The 20031-nt window shown below is 52.4% G+C and overlaps 1 protein-coding gene across 1 annotated transcript; it reads left to right on the plus strand.

The window, feature by feature from the left end:
• Positions 1–270: 270 nt before the first annotated feature.
• SLC26A9 (solute carrier family 26 member 9) lies at positions 271–19403 on the plus strand. Its single transcript, XM_060088432.1, has 20 exons — positions 271–395; positions 3110–3249; positions 3356–3466; positions 4113–4288; positions 5841–6005; positions 6507–6659; positions 6989–7071; positions 7826–7973; positions 8251–8364; positions 8561–8638; positions 9202–9297; positions 11047–11153; positions 12236–12305; positions 12427–12519; positions 12658–12771; positions 13632–13901; positions 14990–15044; positions 16231–16376; positions 17798–17869; positions 19356–19403. Exons 1-20 carry the CDS (start codon positions 271–273, stop codon positions 19401–19403), a joined length of 2364 nt encoding a protein of 787 aa, XP_059944415.1.
• Positions 19404–20031: the final 628 nt, after the last annotated feature.

Genomic DNA, 20031 nt, shown 5'->3' on the forward strand with positions numbered 1-20031 from the left:
CAGGTGTGGAGTGCCAGCCACTTGCTGGGCGCCAAGCAAAACAGCCAGGGTGAGTGTATGCATCATCCGTGTCTGGGAAGGAAGGCCACCAAAAGAAGTGAGCCTGGTGGAAAGACTTGAAAGAGGGAAGGGAGGCACCTTGCTGGCTGGGGGCGGGGAAGACAGAATAAAAGCTAGGATTAGAGAGAGAATGCCCAGGTCCGCGCTGGGAAGGGATGCCCCTCGTTCTTCCCTACTCTGCTTCTCCCAAAGCTTGTAAATGCCCCAGACATGAGCCAGCCCAGGCCCCGCTACGTGGTAGACAGAGCTACCTACTCCCTCACCCTCTTCGATGATGAGTTTGAGAAGAAGGATCGGACGTACCCACTGGGAGAAAAACTTCGCAATGCCTTCAGGTAATGTGGCCCAGAGCCCAGACTCCTCTCTCTTCTACTCTCCACCAAAATCTTCCTGAACCAGGGCGTGACTCCAGTACCAGTGTCCCTAAGACAGGACATGGGGAAGCCTCGAGGAGGTGAGATTCTGAACCCTGAATTTGAAATCCTACACCTCATCTCTCCTGAGACCCCCAAGGAGGATGGGGAGTGGAAGCAAGGACCATCCACAGGCTCAGAAGGGTTGTAAACCATCCCCGACACTCTGCATGAGGTCTCACCATATTCTCAGTCCACTCAAGTCTCTCCTGGGATCTTAAGGGAGCTGGAGAAGGGCATGCTACCCTATGCGGGTGGGGAGCTGCAGAGCCTTCACTGCTCCTGTCCCTTCTCCTGTCCTATCCTTATCAAGAAAAATCTGAAGCCTCCCCCACCCCTGTGCACTTTGTCCTCTTTCCCTCCTGGATGCTCCTTCCTTCTCCTGGTCCAGACAATGCCCAAAGACAGCCCCTAAATTCCTGGGCTCTCCTAAAGGGTACCTACCAGGATGTGATCTCACCAGCCCCTGGGCTCTTTCCTCTCTCAGATCCCTGGAACTGTGCTGGCGGGTAGTGAAACCATGCCTATGAGGAGGGGGCTCCACAAGGGGATCTATACCCACACTCCAGGAGCCTGAGGCTACGAGCTTTATCTTCCCCCTTCCCAGACGTCTGGCAGACCTCCCTCAGGCTTCACCGGGGTCTGGTTTGCTCTTCCTCACTCCCCAGGGGAAACAGCTGATTCAGTTACCTGAATTGAGGTCACTGGCAATGGCTGAAGTAGAGATGCAGGTGGAACTGGTTCAGACTGGGGGAATCACCCAGTTGAGTCTTCACTAAAAGCCCCAGTCCAACCCTACCTCTCCTGGGAGGCTCCATCTCTGCCCGGTTACAGTCAAGACCTTGGGTGTCAGCATCCAGGCACCATAGTCACAGCTGTGTCCCTCAGGCAGGTGGGCTCTGCCAGTCTTTGTGCCCAAAGAGTTTAAGTTTGGGTTGTTACTGTATTGGAGGGATGAGGGTATCTGCTGTTGTCCTAAAAGATTAGGATGATGGATACCATAAGGCGATGCAGGGAGCTAACAATTCCCATGTGGCTGTCAGGAGAGCCTTGAACAGTGCCTGGCACACAGAAGGTGCTCCAGTAAATATTTGTTGAATGAATGAATGAATGAATGTCTAGAAAACTAATCTCTCTCTGTCCACTTCCCGCCTGGCTTCTGGAACCTCTGTATGGGTGTTTGGCCTCTGTTCCCAGTTCTTCTCTCAGGCTTCAGATTGCTTTGCTCAATATATGGCAGGCTTGCAAGTAAGGCTGGGCATGTACAAGCCCTCTAGCGGGTTGTTTTTCTTCCCCAGCCAGCTCTCCATTCACGAGTCCAGTTTTCCCTGCCACAGACAAACATGAGAGAGTTCCTGCAGGCCTGATTTTCTCTTAGGACAAGCCTTTAGAGATACTTTAAGCTATCTACTACCAGTCCAGCTCCCCATCCACCATCCCAGGGATGGGAGAGGCACTACCCATCGCAGAGGAGGCCGGGGAGTCAGATGGTGATGGTGATGCTGTTCCATGAAGCGCTGGTTGGGACAGAAAATCTACCCAGACTTTACAGTGTACAAAGCATTGCCTGTGTTGATTTCAGTTTTGGGTGACATCCAGGGGACCCAGTGTCAGGGAAACTATTGTTTAGCAACAGCAAAGAGCAGGAATTGGTGCTGGGCAGGAAAGAAGGCCTAATCAGTGAAGGCCAGTGAGTCACCCGATGGGCCCTGAGTATTTGAGTTCCCTTAGCTGGGAGAAGAAAAGCAAATGCCTCCCACCCACTTCTAGTCATCAATCCACCAGCTGTCACCCTTGAGATTGAAGGCCCTTGTTTTTACCACTCCTGAGTTTCTAATGAAAGGACCTCAAGGTGTTCAGCAAACAGGGCAGGGATCAACTCTCCCCACCCTGCGTTAACCAACAGTTTCCCCATTCTTCCCTCTTCTGATGAATTAACAGGGGAAAGAACTCCAGCACTCAAGTCATCACACATAAAGGATGGTAGGTCAGCAGAGGTGCACCCTGCAGGGACAGTGGAGCCTTCCTTTGCGGGGAAGTTCCAAGAAATATGGCAGCAGCCCCCACTCAGACCGAGTTTCAATTCAGGCCCATTCTTTCACTTATTCATTCATTCATTTCTTCAACAGATATTTACTAAGCACCCCAGTGTAATGCACGAAGTATACAAAGCTGAACCAGAGAGCCAGACTTCTCTCCATGTTGGGTTTACTGTGTAGTGGGAGAGATAGATGAAAAGCAAGAAATTACAACACAAGGTACACACAATGCTGCAGGAGCCCAGAAGAGGGTGCCCGGGCCTGTGTTCAGTCAGACCAGAGAAAGGCCATCTGAGGTGGAGGCTGGACTTGACACCTCGGCAGGCTCAGCCACCGCAAAATCCATGCCTTTAAGCCAAGTCTTATAGACTTCCCAGGTGAGCAGTCAGCAATCAGAAGCCTTCCAGCTAGTGCCCAGGGCATGGTGATGGCTCTCAAGAGAAAGTCCTGACACATGGTGTGGGTGCTCACTGAATTTTGCATGAATGAGTGAACGAATGGATGAATGACCAAGAACAGGATATTATAATCTATTCCCGACTCAGAGTGTCCAAGCTGTGCAGTGCTTGACCGGAAAACTGCCCTCTTCCCCTCCAGATGTTCCTCGGCCAAAATCAAAACCGCAGTGTTCGGGCTGCTCCCCGTGCTCTCTTGGCTCCCCAAGTACAAGATCAAAGATTACATCATCCCTGACCTTCTTGGCGGCATCAGCGGTGGATCCATCCAGGTCCCACAAGGTGAGGGGATCCCCTCAGCCAAGCCTATTTCTCTCCCCACTCCACCCTCTGTGACCTCCATAACCCAACCATGCCCCTGGGCGTTCACTGTCTCGGTCTTCTGCAGGCATGGCATTTGCTCTTCTGGCCAACCTTCCTGCAGTCAACGGCCTCTACTCCTCCTTCTTCCCCCTCCTGACCTACTTCTTCCTGGGGGGTATCCACCAGATGGTGCCAGGTAAGGCCTCTCTCCTCTCAGCAGGCAGCCGACCTGGACCACGAGGATGGGTGGTGGGTGGCAAAGGGGGTTGGGGTGATTTCCCATCTGCATTCTCCTCTAGCTGGTGCTGCTTGGTCCTGGAGGGACCATCACTGTGCGTGTCAGTCCCAGGTCTTCTGTGACCTTGGAGAAGCCACTTAGCTCCCGTGAGCACAGTTAGCATGACCTGTTGGGTCTCCCTCCCTGGAATGTGGGGAAGGCTTGGTGGAACAAGATATGCCATAAAGTGCTGAACAGATGTGGGAAATTACCATCTAACTCCCGGACTGGCCCCAGCAGACCACTTCAGGGACATATGGAGTTCTCCGGTGCTAAGTGAGATGGAGAAAAAGGGCCTGATCACAAGGCCTGTTTCTGGCGCAGGCTCTGCTTATATTTCCAAGCCCATCTCCTCATGTGTCATAATATTAACAGTTGGGGTGAAAGCACATTGAAGAGTTGTAGATCATGGTTAGATGTGTATGGTTACCGTTATGCTGGAGAGGAGACTTGGAGGCCTGGGGCTCCACCCCATGGGGGTCGGGAAGCACTCCTGGGCCCCTTTCTGGTTTCCATGGGTGTGGTCCAAACCTCTGACTTTTGCTGGCTGGGTGGGGCACCACAGGTACATTTGCCGTTATCAGCATCCTGGTGGGTAACATCTGTCTGCAGCTGGCCCCAGAGTCGAAATTCCGGGTCTTCAACAATGCCACCAATGAGAGCCATGTGGACACAGTGGCCATGGAGGCCGAGAGGCTGCACGTGTCGGCAACGCTAGCCTGCCTGACTGCCGTCATCCAGGTGAGGGGGGCGGCCTCCATCTCTGCCGGGGCCCCACCTCAGGAAGGCACCAGCCCACCCTGCCCCTGCCTCAGAGTCCCAGTTTTGACATTAAAGCTGACTTAGGGCTCTACGTCCTCCCTCTTCCCCACTTCGAGGCTACAAATGACCTTGAAAATTCAGAGCATCTCTCCTCACCTGTCTCCAGCAGGTGCGTAAGACCAGCATCTACACCTAATAAAACTGTCCTGAGCTAATGACTGTCTAAAGGACTTCTGGCCTCTCTCCACTACCCTTTCCAATGCCCAGCTCTCTGCCAGCACAGTCTTCCAGCTTCTCTAACATCACTTATCCCCCTCCTTGGAGCTTCTTCTGCTCCAAGCCACAGCATCACCTGCATGACATAAATTTCCACCACATGCAAAGGACTCTGCTAGGTTTTATGAAGGCAAACGCAGCAGCACAGAATGTAAGAGCAGGAAGCAACCTTAGAGGTTTCATTCATTGATTCATTCAGTTAATGTTTTTTGGCTGTTTCACTGTGCCAGGAACTGGGCTAGGCTCTGGGGATAAAAGATAAGTAAGAAAGAGGCCCAGTTCTCAGGGAGCTCACAGCCCAGCAGAGGAAGTAGCCATATCAACAGATAAATGTATATAGGCAGTGAGGTCAGCAACATAATGGAGTTATGTACAAATAGCTTCAGGAACCCCAAAGAGAAAGTCAGGGAAGGCCTCTCCTCAAAGAGAGGAGGTGACATCTGAGCTCAGTCTAAAAGGATGAGTAGAAGTTGACCAGTAACCAAATGAACAAGGCATGGAAGGGACAGTCCAGGCAGGGGAAACAGCACCTCCAAGGCACTGAAGCCTAAGAGAGTGTGAACGGACCAGGGAATGGCAAGACAAGGAGTTTGGTATGGCCAGAGGGAGGGGGCCTTTGGGGAACGGACCAGAGAAGAGGCTAGAAAGGTAGGCAGGAGCCAGACAATGAAGTCTGAAGTCCGTCCCCTAAGCAGTGGCTTTGGGTCTGATTGGCAGTCGGTTTGGACCACTCAGACGATGGTGAAGATGACGGACGGGAGGTAGATGAGAATCAAGGCAGGGGACCTGTTGGGAGACTATGCAGAGGTCCAGGCAAGAGTGATAAGGGCCTAGACCAGGGTGGCAGCCAAGGAGATGAGGGGGTAGACTTGCGGAACATTTTGCCAGGAACAAAATGAACAGGGCTTGGTGACAGATTGGAGATGGGGGGTGAGGGATGATGGCTCCCGAGTTTTTGGTTGGCCAGCTGGGTGGGCAGGGGTGTCAATTACTGAGAGAGGAACACTGGTGAGTACCAGGTTCATTTCACAGAGGAGGAAACTGGAGCCAAAGAGGTGAAGTGTCAGAGGCCTGTGCCCTGAGAGACTAAAGGTCTGCTGGCAGGAGCGGGCGAGACAAGGTCATGATGGACTCATTTCCCTAGAGCTGCTGCTATCCCAGGGCTGCACGGAACTCCAGCCCTGGGTTTGAGCCAGGCAGCTATGGGAGCTGCTGACCCATCTTGGTCTCCCCCGCACCACCTCTCTCCTCTCAGATGGGCCTGGGCTTCGTGCAGTTCGGTTTTGTGGCCATCTACCTCTCTGAGTCCTTCATCCGGGGCTTCATGACGGCCGCTGGCCTGCAGATCCTGATCTCCGTGCTCAAGTACATCTTCGGACTGACCATCCCCTCCTACACAGGCCCAGGGTCCATCGTCTTTGTGAGTCTAGGAACACACCCCTGTGAATAGAGAGGGGCTTGAGCAGACACATGAGCCAAGTTCACTGTCTTAAGAAGTTCAGAGAGGATTCCAAGAAGTTTCCGCTTTGGGAGGGAGTGTCAAACACGTGACCTTGAGGGCTTGCTGAGGTTCTCTGTGGTTAAACCCTGCAGAAAAGCAGAGGTACACTCTCCATCAGTTCCCCGTTCCAGTGCCTCAACCCCTCCCTGTCTGGGAAGTCCTTCCTTATATCCAATCTCCATCCCTCCTCCTTTAGCTTGAACTCTTTCTAGAGAAAGAGGAAGGGAATCTGCATTCCCATCCCAGTATGAGCTCCAGACATGCCCTTTGGGAGAGGGTGGTGGAAAGTGGAATCCTGAGCAGGATCTGGATTCTGCTTTGCTGAGAGCTGATGACATCCCTTCACTGGCTCAGATGCTGGGTGGGAGTGGTATGGGAGGAAGGGGTGGGAGCCCATGAGCACGATGCTCTCTCCCACAGACCTTCATTGACATTTGCAAAAACCTCCCCCACACCAACATCGCCTCGCTCGTCTTCGCCCTCATCAGCAGCGTGTTCCTGGTGCTGGTGAAGGAGCTCAACACCCGCTTCATGCACAAGATCCGCTTCCCCATCCCTACAGAAATGATCGTGGTAAGGACCTTGCCCAGGGGTGGAGGGCTGGGGCCCAGGCAAGAGAGGCTGTGGAAAAAAGCAATCCAGCTCCAGTCAGAGCCAGGGGAGCCCCTCTACCCATCCAGCCCCCCGCCCACTTGCCCACTGTGAGCCAGTAGGACAGAAGTCAGGGGTGAGTCCACTCCTTCCCCCTGGCTCCCACTCTCCCTGATCCTCAGGTTGCCCCCCGCTCAAGGAGTCAGGGGAGTGGGATCTGGGGTCCCCAAAGAAAAGGGAAGCCTTGAGAGGGACCCCTGCCCTGGCCCCAACTTAGAGCCAATCCCAATTCTCCACTTTGGGGTTTGCAGGTAGTGGTGGCAACAGCTATCTCTGGGGGCTGCAAGATGCCCAAAAAGTATCACATGCAGATCGTGGGAGAGATCCAACGAGGGTGAGTCCAGGTGGCTGGGAAGCCTGACCCCACCCGCACTGCACCGCCCCCAGGTTCAGAGTCAGAGATGAAATGAACTCTATGAAAGTACATTATAAACTCTGTGACACTGCCCAGCTATGAATTATTACTATTACTTATTATGGAGAAGAGCCACACAATGCTGGCTGTTTCCTGATGGTGAGTCATGAAACGCTCCCCGCGAAAGTCCCAATTGATGGATGCTGTTAAAGCAAAGCCGCTCTGATCAGCCCTTCTCTGGTTCTTTGCCTTGCTCTAATACATTGGCTCTTTTATCCACGTGGAAAGGAAGCCGTTAGGACTAACAAAATTCACTGAGCGTCTACTCTGTGCCAGGCACCACACTGGGCCCTGGGGGTGGGGGGAGGTGCTTATGCTGCAGGGTTGGAGCAGGCAATGGAGAAAAGGCCCACAGCACTGGGGGCTGCGGATATGCGGACGAGTGCACGTAAAGAGTCCAGAATCTGGATGTGAACAAGGAAGGCCCTACCGCTTACTAGCTCTGTGACCTCAGGCAAGTTATGTTCTCTAAGCCTCGGATTTTTGCTTTGTCAAGGGGAGTGACGGTAGCGGCCCTGCAGCGTAGTACTGAGGATTCAAACTGGAAGGGATAATTCAGTAAAGGCCCTGGCACAGAGTGGGGCCCAGCCGGGCCCTGTGGGTTGATGAAGATCGTGGTGCCCTCCCTCTCCTCACACCCTTGGGCCCTGCCTCCTTTCTGGCTCCTTGGCAGGTTCCCCACTCCCGTGTTGCCTGTGGTTTCACAGTGGAAGGACATGATTGGCACAGCCTTCTCCCTGGCCATCGTGGGCTATGTCATCAACTTGGCTGTGGGCCGGACCCTGGCCAGCAAGCACGGCTATGACGTGGATTCTAACCAGGTAGGTCCAGCCACCCCCAGCAGGGCTGAGCGGGATGGGCCAGGGCCCACAGAGGCCTGGCAAGAGATGTTTTGGGGCTCTGGGCTTAGGTGAGGAAGGCTGCCTGCTAGTGGGGAGGGGGGGACTCTAACACCAAGAGTCTGACTTCTACTTGATGGGGAGTATGTGGCTTTATAGCAGTAGGGTCACTCTCAAGTTCAAGATCCAGCTTGCAAGGACAACTGTGTTTGGTCTGTACCCTGCACCCCAGCCCCAGCTTCCAATCCTGTGCCCACAGGAGATGATCGCCCTGGGCTGCAGCAACTTCTTCGGCTCCTTCTTTAAAATCCATGTCATTTGCTGCGCTCTGTCTGTCACTTTGGCTGTGGATGGAGCTGGAGGAAAATCCCAGGTGAGCGCTGGACCAGGGGAGTGTGGGAGGGATGGGGGAGTAGCAGAACAATTGCCCCGGAGAAGCCAGGCCACCTGCTTCTCCAACCTTCCTCTCCCCTCCTTAGCCTCCAGTCCACCAAAGGCATCTACTGGAAACAAAACAAGAGCGAGAATTTCACACCTATGCCCTGTTTCCAAACTCTTTCTCTGAATAGATTTCAAGCCTGTGCGTCTCCCTGGTGGTGATGGTCACGATGCTGGTCCTGGGGTCCTATCTCTACCCTCTCCCCAAGGTAAGAGCCCAGCGCGAGAGCAGAGGCCAGCGAGAGGCTCCAGTAAGAGCAGGCCCTAAGAGCTGTGTGGCACTTCACAGATTACAAAGTGCTATCATTGTCACGCTTTGTCCTAGTCACAACCTGTGAAGCAGTAATGCAGGTTTTACTCTCCCCATTGTACAGGTGAGGGAAACTGAGGCTGAGAGGGTCTAGGTGATCTTCCTGTGGTGACAAGGCTCACAAGTGCAGAGCTGGTCACAAACTCCAGACTTCTGACCTCAGAGCCCACACCCAAGTCAGTGTTTACAAGTCAGTGTGGGCGCCTGGCTAGGAGGGCTATAGGCACGGGCCGTGTGGGGATGAGGGAAAAGAGGACGGGCAAAGGTGGGGCCAGGGGCCCTATGACTCTAGCACCTGCACTCCAACCCTAAGATTGAATGCAAAGATTTGGGGTCTCTGCCAGCAGACATATTCTAGAACTGCAACTCTGTCCTACCAGTTTTTCAGGGTCAGGTGTTTGCAGGAAGGGCAGGAAAAAGGGGACACCCCAGGTGACAAGGAACAATGTTCTGCTTCCCCAGGCTGTGCTAGGAGCCCTGATTGCTGTCAACCTTAAGAACTCCCTCAAGCAACTCGCCGACCCCTACTACCTGTGGAGGAAGAACAAGCTGGACTGTGTAGGTATTGGGCGGCTTCTGGGTACTCATTATGCCCTTGCCACCTCCTCCAACCCCAGAGCCCTGTCATTTCTTCTGTCAGTGATCCCTCTGGTCGGCTGCTCGCTGATTAGCATAACCGAGTGCTAAGAGCTCAGGTTTTGGAGTGAGACATCTTATGTTCAAATCCTAACTCAGCTGTTCACTGGCTTTATGACCAATGGCGAGTCCCTTAACCTCTCTGAGTCTTGGCTTTCTCATCTGTGAAATGGGTATCTTATACTCTCTACCCCCCACCTCAGGATGCTTATGAAATGAGATAATACAAGTAAGGAGCACATTGTCGAATTGTATCTTGTGTTCAATAAAATTTAGCTATTATTATTTTTATGATTTATAGTTCCAAAGAAAGCTAAATGAAATCATTTTAAAAAACAAAAAAAACCTAGAACATAAAGCCAGTGGACCGGGATCTTGAGCAGGTTACCAGACTTCTCTGGAGTTCTGTTTCTTCATCTGTAATGAGGGTGATGGTCATGGCTGCGTCACACACTGGCTCTGAGGATTAAATGAGATCATAATGGGAAAGCACCATGTAACCATAAAACAATCAGCAAACATGAATTATTGTTTTGATTAGTCACATTCCCAACGCATCTTCCACCGGGCAGTTGAAATTAGGTTACCATATATTGATGACACTACCTCATTCCCACTTAAGCCCCACCATAAGCTGTGAGAAAGGATTTACTAACCTCCTTTCAAGATGAAGAAACCAAGCCTCAGAGAGGTTTAGTAACACATCAAAGGCCACAGAAGTAGTAAGTGGTAGAGTCAGGACTGGAACCCCAAATCTTAGACTCCAGACCTCTGGACTGGACTGTCTCTAGGGAAGAAGGTACACTTGAACAGTATGAGAAGGAAATCCTTAAAGTCAGAGAAGAGAGTGGTCCATCTGGGGTCCCCCAGGGAGTGAGGGATGAGGATAGGGAGAAAAATGATGTCCCAGTTCCCACCCCGAGAGATCTGCTTTTATCGCATCCCAACAAACCCCCCCACTATGACAATAGTTCGTGATATTTACATAGTGCTTTGGGTTCCCATCTGATCTTGACAATTCTCTACAAGAGTATGGGCAGATTTATTTCCTTCAGAGGAACATGGGGAACTCTAAAACACCACAGGAGGCAACTGTCAAAACCGCATCCAATCCTGTCCCCCAACGCACACAACCAGGCCCCAGGCGATCAGATCAGGAAATGTAGCTGAGCACAGTGTCCGGCACACAGCTTACTATCAGATGGAGGAATGGAACTCAGGTTTACTGAGCACTCACTGGGCGTCCGTCACTAGGCCAGGACCTTATCTTCCTTAACTCTTTAATCCTTTCGTGAAGCTGGTATTATTATTCCCCCTGTGTGAATTAGGCAACTAAGGATCACACAGCTAGTAAGTAGGAGAATGAAATTTGGAAAGCAGGCGTATCTGACCCAAGACTCATACTCTTCTCACTGAGCCATCCTGACTCCCTGTGTATGCTGGGGTTGTCTTTTAACAACCAGACAAGATCAGGGAGCCACACTCAATCTAAGGGAAATGGGCAAGTGTAACCGAAGCTCAGTTACGTAAGACAGTGCAAAAATGCCATGAAAAGGGAAGGGTGGGTCTGAGGTTGTGTGCTAGCAGAGAATGAACTTGGCTGATCCAGGAAGACTTCCCCAAAGGGGCAGTTTTCTCCCCAGGGCTGCTTTGACGCCTCTCTCTTCACAGTGCGTCTGGGTGGTGAGCTTCCTCTCTGCCTTCTTCCTGAGTCTGCCGTATGGTGTGGCAGTGGGTGTCGCTTTCTCCATCCTGGTTGTGATCTTCCAGACCCAATTGTAAGTAACAGCCCCTCCTCCCAAGGCACAGCAGTGGGGCCCCTGGGCCGGTCTGCCAAGGGCTCCCATGTGAGGCCTGGCCCAGCCCACTGCATACTGTCACCTTCTGGGCCTGGCACTGTAGAGGCTGCCAGGCCCAAGGAGAGCCTGGCCCAGCCAGGACTTTCGGCACAGGCTGGGCTGCCTGACTTCCCCTATCCTGAAAACCCAGGGGAAGCCATCACAGTCTTGGAGGGCTGGGGGACCAGAGGAAGTAGGAGTCAAGCAAGTGGGTGAGACTCAGTGTCCTTTCAAGGGCGCTACTAGACCCCAGACCAAATGGAACCCCACCCCAAGGGAGCAGCAAGTCAGAGAACAGCTACGTTCTTGCTATAAAAACACTAAGTGGGCTTCTCTGGTGGCGCAGTGGTTAAGAATCCACCTGCCAATGCAGGGGACACGGGTTCGAGCCCTGGTATGGGAAGATCCCACAGCTGCGCTCTAGAGCTCTCGAGCCACAACTACTGAAGCCCGCGGACCTAGAGCCCATGCTCCACAACAAGAGAAGCCACCTTAATGAGAGGCCTGAGCACCGCAATGAAGAGTAGCCCCCGCTGGCCGCCAATAAAAAGAAAGCCTGCCCGCAGCAACAAAGACCCCATGCAGCCATAAATTAATTAATTAATTTATTTATTTACTTATTAAAAAAAAAATTAAGCGAAACAGACCAGGGGGTCCAGGTCAGCGCAGGAAGGATGCTGAATATCCGGGAAACCCTGTCTTCTCTTCTTGAGAACTCAGAACCAGGAAGTGGTGACTTTAGGGCCACTTAAGCATGTCACCTTGTTTACTCCCCACCCTTTCTCCCCCCTGAGCCCCAGCCTGGGAGCTATGTCAAGGAGCTACCTGTCAACCCTCTAATTATAGCCCAGACACAGGCTATCAGGCATATGTCTGCAGTGCAGAAAGACAAACACAAAAACCCCAGGGTGAGGAAGGGACCCTCTCCTGGCCTGCCTCTGCCCAGCCCCCAGCCCCAGTGTCCCTCCAGGCCCATCCGCTAATAGCATTCTCTTATGTTTTTCTTTTCCTTCTTCATCCAGTCGAAATGGCTATACTTTGGCCCAAGTCATGGACACTGACATTTATGTGAATCCCAAGACCTATAATAGGGTGGGTAATCCAAGCTTGTGACCTCCCCCTTTTGCCCTACCCCCACCCCAAATAAAAGGGTTAAAAAAAAAAAAGCCAATAAAGATATTGCTGCTAACTGAGCTGAGTCTTCCTGTCACAGGTCCAGGAAATCCAAGGGATAAAGATCATCACTTACTGCTCCCCTCTCTACTTTGCCAACTCGGAAATCTTCAGGCAAAAGGTCACTGCCAAGGTAAGGCTCAGTCCTCTGGTGACCAGAGGGGCTGGACAGAGCATGCCTGGAAGATGCAAGCAAAGGAGCTGGGAGCCGACAGCAGGCCACTTCCAAAGAGGGTGGAGGTTAAGACTGCTCTCTGCTCTCTCCCTACAGACAGGTGTGGACCCCCAGAAAGTATTGCTGGCCAAGCAAAAATACCTCAAGAAGCAGGAGAAGGGGAGAACGGTGTCCAAGCAACAGAGGAAGTCCCTATTTATGAAAAACAAGGTGAACTGAGGCTAGAAACAGCCCATGCCCTCTCCCCTGCCCTCTCTGATCTTGTTACCTGGTACCCCACCTCCCAGTACCCTTGAAGTCAAAGACATCAAGTCTCTGTGGCCACTGCCTGGTGGGTATTGCCTGGTGGATATCTTCTCCTTAGATGAGGAGCTGTCAGCTCTTAGGGTAACCACTGGACTCCCACAGCCCGTCCTCATTTTCTGGCTAAGATAGGATATGCCCATGGACTTATGAGCAACCCCATACGGGGAGCAGCAGGGAATTTCCTGGGGTACCCAGCCAACCTAGATCTAGCAAGGTGGATGTAGGTGTGGGAGTTCTGAGGAGAAGGCAGACATGGATAAATGCAAAAAAGGAGCTCAGGGCTTCCCTGGTGGCGCAGTGGTTGGGAGTCCGCCTGCCGATGCAGGGGACGTGGGTTCGTGCCCCAGTCCGGGAGGAGCCCACATGTCGTGGAGCGGCTGGGCCCGTGAGCCATGGCTGCTGAGCCTGCGCGTCCAGAGCCTGTGCTCCGCAACGGGAGAGGCCACAACAGTGAGAGGCCTGTGTACCGCAAAAAAAAAAAAAAAAAAGGAGCTCAATTGTTTCCAAAGGTCCTTTCTCTCAGAGCAGAGTGGGCTGAGGCTTCAGTGCCTCTCTTGGAAGGGTTGTGGGAGACCAAACGTGCAGGCCCCGCCTAAGGAAGGGGCTTTGGGAGACGCCGGTCCTATGGGCTTTTGGGGGCTTATATTCACCACCGCCAGGTTCAGTTACCTCCACCTGCACACTCCTTGCCCCAGCTTCAGCCACAGCAAAGTCCGACTGAGTGTGATGATCCCTGACTCTGCCCTCCTACTCCCGCCCTCTAGACTGTCTCCCTGCAGGAGCTTCAGCAGGACTTTGAGAACGGCTCCCCAACTGACCCCAACAACAATCAGACGCCTGCTAATGGTGCCAGCGTGTCCTACATCACCTTCAGCCCTGACAGCTCCACAGCTGCCAGCTGTGAGCCCCCGGCCTCTGCTGAGCCCAGTGACATCCTGGCCAGCGTCCCACCCTTTGTCACCTTCCACACCCTCATCTTCGACATGAGTGGGGTCAGCTTTGTGGACTTGATGGGCATCAAAGCCCTGGCCAAGGTGAGGCCCTCGGGTGGAGTGCCAGCCCACACCCCACCCCTAACCGTCACTCCTGCCCTCCTACACTCCCTTTCCTTGGAGCCCTCATTTGAACCAACTGAGCGAGATAACTCACCAAGGAACCTAACAGCTCCTAAGATCCCTTTTCCCCAGATGCTACCAGCACAGAATGCTCTCTACAAAGCAGGCCCAGATAGCACAAGGCAATGCCTGCCTGGGGAGGGATACAAAAGCCAGGCCCCGCTGGTCCACCCTGTCCTAGCACCCCTCTGTAACAGAGTCCACCCCAAGTTCCCTCTCAGGCTGCCAGGAACCCACCCCAGGGTCCTCTGAGTAGAGTTCAGCTTGGCCCTGGTTCGTGGTCTGCCGTTCCTTCCCACACTCACCCAGACACTCTAGCGTCAGCCGGTTCTGGCCAACAGAGGAAAGAAGATATAATATCAGTGCCCCACATCCTTAGACCAAACACACAGCTCACAGGATACCTTGAATAAATGTATCCATCTGATAAATTTTCAGCAGCCACTTCCGATGACAAGGAGTCAGTAAACCTCAGAGGCTGGCCCAGAGAGAAGAAGCCCAGAGAAACCGAGGGGTACAGAGAGCACATAGGCTGATGGCATCATCAGCCAGGTGCACAGAAGGCTCCATTCCCAGCCCTGGGCTCAACCTGCTTCCCTAGCCTGGACCTGGCATGAAGCTGGGCAAAGCAGTAGCCTCTCTGGGCCTCGGTCCTCCCCTGCGGTTTCTGCCTGAAGCCACAAAGTCAGGAAAGAGGTGGAGTCCAGGACTCTAAGCTACTGAAAGAAAAGATCTGGCCCCATAAGAAGGGGTCATGGGGACTTTAAGTGGCTGCCTCATTGGCAAAGCCCCATGTCCACCCCGCTTTCCAGAGGAGCAGTCAGCCAGCACTCCAGGGAGAAGTGGTGTGCTTTGCTGCTGTTTTTATCTTTGGCTGCCAGGGCTCTCGGGGCTGCTTATTTGTTTGGCTTCCCCTCTGATGTGCCTTTTGTGAATCAGTTTTCAGGCCCACTCAGAACATTCCTTTCCTTTTGTCTCCCTACCCAACACCCTCCTGACTCCTCTAGCTGAGCTCCACCTATGGGAGGATCGGTGTGAAGGTCTTCTTGGTGAACATTCATGGTAAGAGACGGAGGACGTTTAGGCGACTGGAAGGCTGGCAAGGGGCTGAGGTGGGAATAGGTGGGTGGGAAGCTGAATAGTGAGTGGGGTAGAAATGAGAACAGCCAAATATTCCCCTAAACTACTGGCTGTTCATAAGCGTTTTGGGCACAAGTTAGAAGAGACTGCAGCTGGGTTAGATGAGATCCTAGGGGTCTCAGTTAGAGAGTGGGAGGATCGTGGAGTTAAGAAATGACAAGTAGGATTCTAATTTGCCCACCACTAATTTGCCATGTATCTTTGGCCGAGTCACTTCATCTGTCTAGGGATCGATTGCCACCTACATAAAATGAGGCTGACTAGATAAATTTGGGAATTTTCTCCAAGTCCAAAAGTCTATGAATAAGCACAAAGCATAGATATACCATAACTATCCAGGGAAGACACAGATACACAGCTTTATATGCACACAGTCTCCAGGGTCCACATACACAGCCCCAAACCATGTCCACATCGCAGTGGACTTTCACCTCATCGGCATGTGTGCAGGGTACAAGGACACGGACACACAGCAAGAGCGCACAGACACACAGGAGAAAGGGAAGGGGCACATACTTGCACACCCCGTTTCCCGCGGAGGGTCAGCAACTTCCAGCAGGCCTAGCCAGCTTCAGCGCTGGCCTGAGCACAGCCCAGGCTCTGTGCAGGCTCCGTTCAGGAAGAGAGTCTGCACTGGCAGTGACCTGCTCTGTGTGTGCTCCAGAGTTAGAATCAGAGGCTCCCGCCGACCCTCACTAGACACTCCTCAGGAAATCATGTCCAGGATTGGGTAGGAATAAGGGCTCTTCCACACACTGGACATTGTAGGAAAGGTCTGGGTAAACAATAGGAAGGACGGACCTTCAAGGGACAGAATGGGCAAACGTTTTAGCCTTTCCCACTCGAATCACCACGAAGTACCAACTCCCTGAATCAAACTGCTTCCTTCTGCCCTGGGGTGAAGGCTCAGCATCCTCAAGCTCATGTTGCCCTCTGCTGTCCAAAAATGATACTGCAAAGCCAATGAGAAGGCCCTAGGACATAGCAAGAGCACAACCCTCAGGCCTCTCTCTCCATCTCCCTCAGGCCCTCTCACCATTTTCCCCCAACCCCAGCTCCTGTCCACGGCGGTGTTAACCTTTTGAAGGTGATCTTTCCCTCCTTCCAGCCCAGGTGTACAATGACATTAACCATGGTGGCGTCTTCGAAGATGGGTGTCTAGAGCGCAACCACGTCTTTCCCAGCATACACGATGCAGTCCTGTTTGCCCAGGCAAAGGCCAGGGAAGTGGCCCCAGGACACAACCTCCAAGGGGTAAGGTCCCTGCACCTGAGGAATCCTAGGCCCTGGGTCACTGAAGTAGCAGGACGGTTTGGGTTCCAACACCAATTCTGTCAATTAACTTTTCTGAATCTCAGTTTTCTTATCTGTGGAATGGGTACTCTAAGGTAACATTATCTACCACGGGATTTTTCTTTTGTTTTGGTTTTAAGATTAACTGATAATTGTATCTTTTATGTCACTTGAAAGAGCTTTGTATATTACAAAATCCTTATTAATGTCAATTTCCAGATCACACAAACACCCAAAGCATAGCAGGTTATGCCTGGTATTCTGGCATTGCTCACCCCTGCTATTCCTTCACTCTTTCTACAAGAGGCTTTGGGAAAGGGAGGGGAGTAAGCCTGCCTGTTTTAATTTAGCAGAGCTTGGAGATTTCAGGCTGGTGATGGATGAAGAGTGTGGATCAGAGTTTTGTCTCAGCTTCTTGACATTTAATTTACTAGCTCAGTAAGTGGTATGCAAATGAGCTACAAATAACACTGTCTACAAATAACACTCCAGAAAGCTGGGAGGCAGAAAAAGCCCATCCCATTGGGGTCCCTGCCCAGGCATCCCCAGCCGACGCCACCTCCCAGGCTCCCCTGCCAGCTCAGCTTCTGCCCTTGGCCTCCCAAGACTCTGTGCGCCAGTCCATGAAACAAACCTCTTCTGCCCTCTGTGGGTCATAAGAAAGGCTTTTCTGGCCCTAGAGCTCTTTGCTTTAAGAGACTGATGAAGGTGAAGCCATCTGTTCTAAGCGCTGAAAGCCTGCCCAGGGAAACACGGGGCCTGGCGCCTGCCTACCACACAGAGGGAAACTGTGAGAGCAGCGGCCTTTCTAGCCTCATGCACCTTGCCACGAGAGCAAAGAGAGGGAGATTCCAGAAGAATCCTCATCATCCGTTATTGCACAAATAATGTCCACTATTTACAGTTTACATATTCTTTAAAATGTATATTATATGTATTGTATATTTAACGATTACAGAATATATTCATATCTATAAATTATACACACACACACCCTTTTCAACAGCATGGTGAGGTAGAGAGCCAGCTAAGTGAGTCTGATTATCCTACTTTTACAGATGAGGAATCAGATTCCCAGAGAAGGGAAATGGATTCGCAGGTCAGGCAGCTAGCCAGTCATCCTCGTAAGCTAGGTAAACCTTCCCTGCCTCTGAAATGCCCACCAAGGAAGCCCACCCTGATGTACACCTGTCTGCTGTGAGGAGGAAAACCGCAGCTGTGCTGTATTTTGAGAGGCAAATGAGGGAGGTGAGGGAAAGGTCAAGAGGGCAAGTTATGCATCAGAACACATGGTGCCCCACCCCCCACCCCGGAGCCTGCCATTTGCGCCAGACCGTCATTCAGTCACTGCAGCTCACTTTGCACTTGTTTCCCCCATCCAGGCTCCAGTGGACCCCGAGCTCTCTTTGTGTGATTCGGAGGAGGACAGTCCCAGCTGCTGGGACTTAGAGCAGGTAAGCTGAAGGCTGGGGGTCAGGAGGAAAAGGAAGGAGACCTTCTCAAACCCAAAGCGTTGGCTGGCCTCTCGCATCTCCAAGCCAGAGCAGTCACCTTGAAGGCAACAATGTTTCTTTCTCATCTTTCTTTTTTTTTTTTTTTTTTTTCTTTTCTTTTTGCGGTATGCGGGCCTCTCACTGTTGTGGCCTCTCCCGTCGCGGAGCACAGGCTCCGGACGCGCAGGCCCAGCGGCCATGGCTCACGGGCCCAGCCGCTCCGCGGCATATGGGATCCTCCCAGATCGGGGCACGAACCCGTATCCCCTGCATCGGCAGGCGGACTCCCAACCACTGCGCCACCAGGGAGGCCCTCATCTTTCTTTTAATAGCAGATCTTAATTCTTCTCACTCCCTGAAATGCATCATGGGGGAAGGGAGAGTCACTGGACCAAGTCCTGGATAACTAATATCTATTGTTAACTCTCCATCGTACAGGCTACTTGATCTTCGGCAAACCACATAACACCACAGGCCCCAGTGTTTATCATTGTAAAATAAGGGAAATATGGGGAATACCTTGTCCCATCTACCTAACAAGATTAGCAGGGGATGCTTTTGTTCTCTTGTTAATTCAACTGGTATATATGGAGTGCCTACTACTTGCCTGACACTAGCCCAGGGTGGGCACACAGCAGTGAACAAAACAAAGACCCCTGCCCTTAGAAAACTTACATTCTGGTAGGATCAGATGAATTCTAGGGATGCATGAGGGATACAAATATTACTGCACGTGGATGGGCTTTAAGAGCTAAGAGCTATGCAGGTGTGAAGTCTTACTTCACATAGAGCCCTATGATCCTGACATGAAAAGTAGCCCCACCCCAATGCCCTGAATTAAAAGAAACCAGATCACTAGGTTTAGAGAAATTTGGCTCTGGGTCTATTAGAAGTAACGTCTCACTTTGTGCTTCTTCCCATTCTTTTTGGGTATGAGTTCCATGGTCCTCTAAACATGTCTCTGGGAGTGCTGAGGGCATGCGGGAGGCATTAGGAAAGAGAGCCGGGGCCACAAAGATTTAGCGGATGGATTTCTGGGTCTCCATGGAATCTCCAGCACATTCCAAAAGCCTGGGTAGGACCAAGATAGCTTATCAGAGCAAGAAAGGACTTCAGAACTTGTCTGATCTCAACCCTCATTTTACCTAATGAAGAAAGTGGAAAGAAAAAGGAGGGCAGGACCTGTGAGAGTCACACAGCACACCAGAGGTGATTCAAAATGAGATTTCAAGCATCTTCTCTTGTCACCTCTGTACCAGGTCACCTCTTAGGCTGACCCTGCCTCTCCCCGGTTCACATACACACATGCACACACTCACACACACTCCCTCAAAATGCCTCTTTCTGGCCAGGGGTTCATAGGGTCACCCGGCGATTGCCACCGCTCTGAACCCAACAGGTCTCATGCTGTCTCTCCCCCTCCCACTTCCTCCCTGTGGCCCTGCAGGAGATGTTTGGCAGCATGTTTCACACAGAGAACCTGACCGCCCTGTGAGGGCCCAGCCGGTTCCCGTGCTGCCTGCAGAGCACCTGGCACCTGGGACTCCCATGAAGGATGAGCCTGGGATCATGGCGAGTGGCGGGTAGAGGAGAACACCTCCACCAGGACTCCAGTACCTCTCCGTCCTCCTCCTCCTCTCTCATTCCCCTCCCGGCATCTCGAGAGCAAGCCAATCTCAATGGCAGGGAGAGACACCTCTTCATCCTTCTGCTGTCCCTCAGGGCCCCAGCCAGCAACAAGCAAGCCTCCTGCTCACTCCACCGCTCCCACCCACACCCTGCCTGTGGCAGCTGACAGGACCCCCGACTGCTGGACTTTAAGACTGAGCCAGGAACAGAGAGGAAGCCGTGTGCTGACGTAGAGTGCAAGCTTCGAAAGTGTCCTGGCGCCAGCATGGCTTGGTGTCAGATGGTGTCAAACTGTCACAGGGCACAGAGACGAACTTGCTTAGGACTCTGTGGCTCGCCGTCTCCAGCTGCCCAGTCTGTCTCTGGCAGCTCTGTGCCCCTGGGACCATGTGCTCCCACAACCCAGGTATCTCTGTCTTGGTGACTATGTCCCCTTCCTCCTCATCTCAAGGCTGCTGAGACCTCCACTACTATTTAGCACGTCAGACTCTAGC

Source organism: Mesoplodon densirostris, chromosome 2, assembly GCF_025265405.1.
Source record: "Mesoplodon densirostris isolate mMesDen1 chromosome 2, mMesDen1 primary haplotype, whole genome shotgun sequence".
NCBI lineage: Eukaryota > Metazoa > Chordata > Mammalia > Artiodactyla > Ziphiidae > Mesoplodon > Mesoplodon densirostris.

Excerpts from the sequence above, each read along its gene's own strand:
- SLC26A9 (XM_060088432.1), top strand. The coding sequence starts at position 271 with ATGAGCCAGCCCAGGCCCCGCTACGTGGTAGACAGAGCTACCTACTCC. Across the intron at positions 8,365-8,560 it reads GAGCTGGAGGAAAATCCCAG|ATTTCAAGCCTGTGCGTCTC; the intron begins GTGAGCGCTGGA and ends TTCTCTGAATAG. Across the intron at positions 9,298-11,046 it reads GGAAGAACAAGCTGGACTGT|TGCGTCTGGGTGGTGAGCTT; the intron begins GTAGGTATTGGG and ends CTCTCTTCACAG.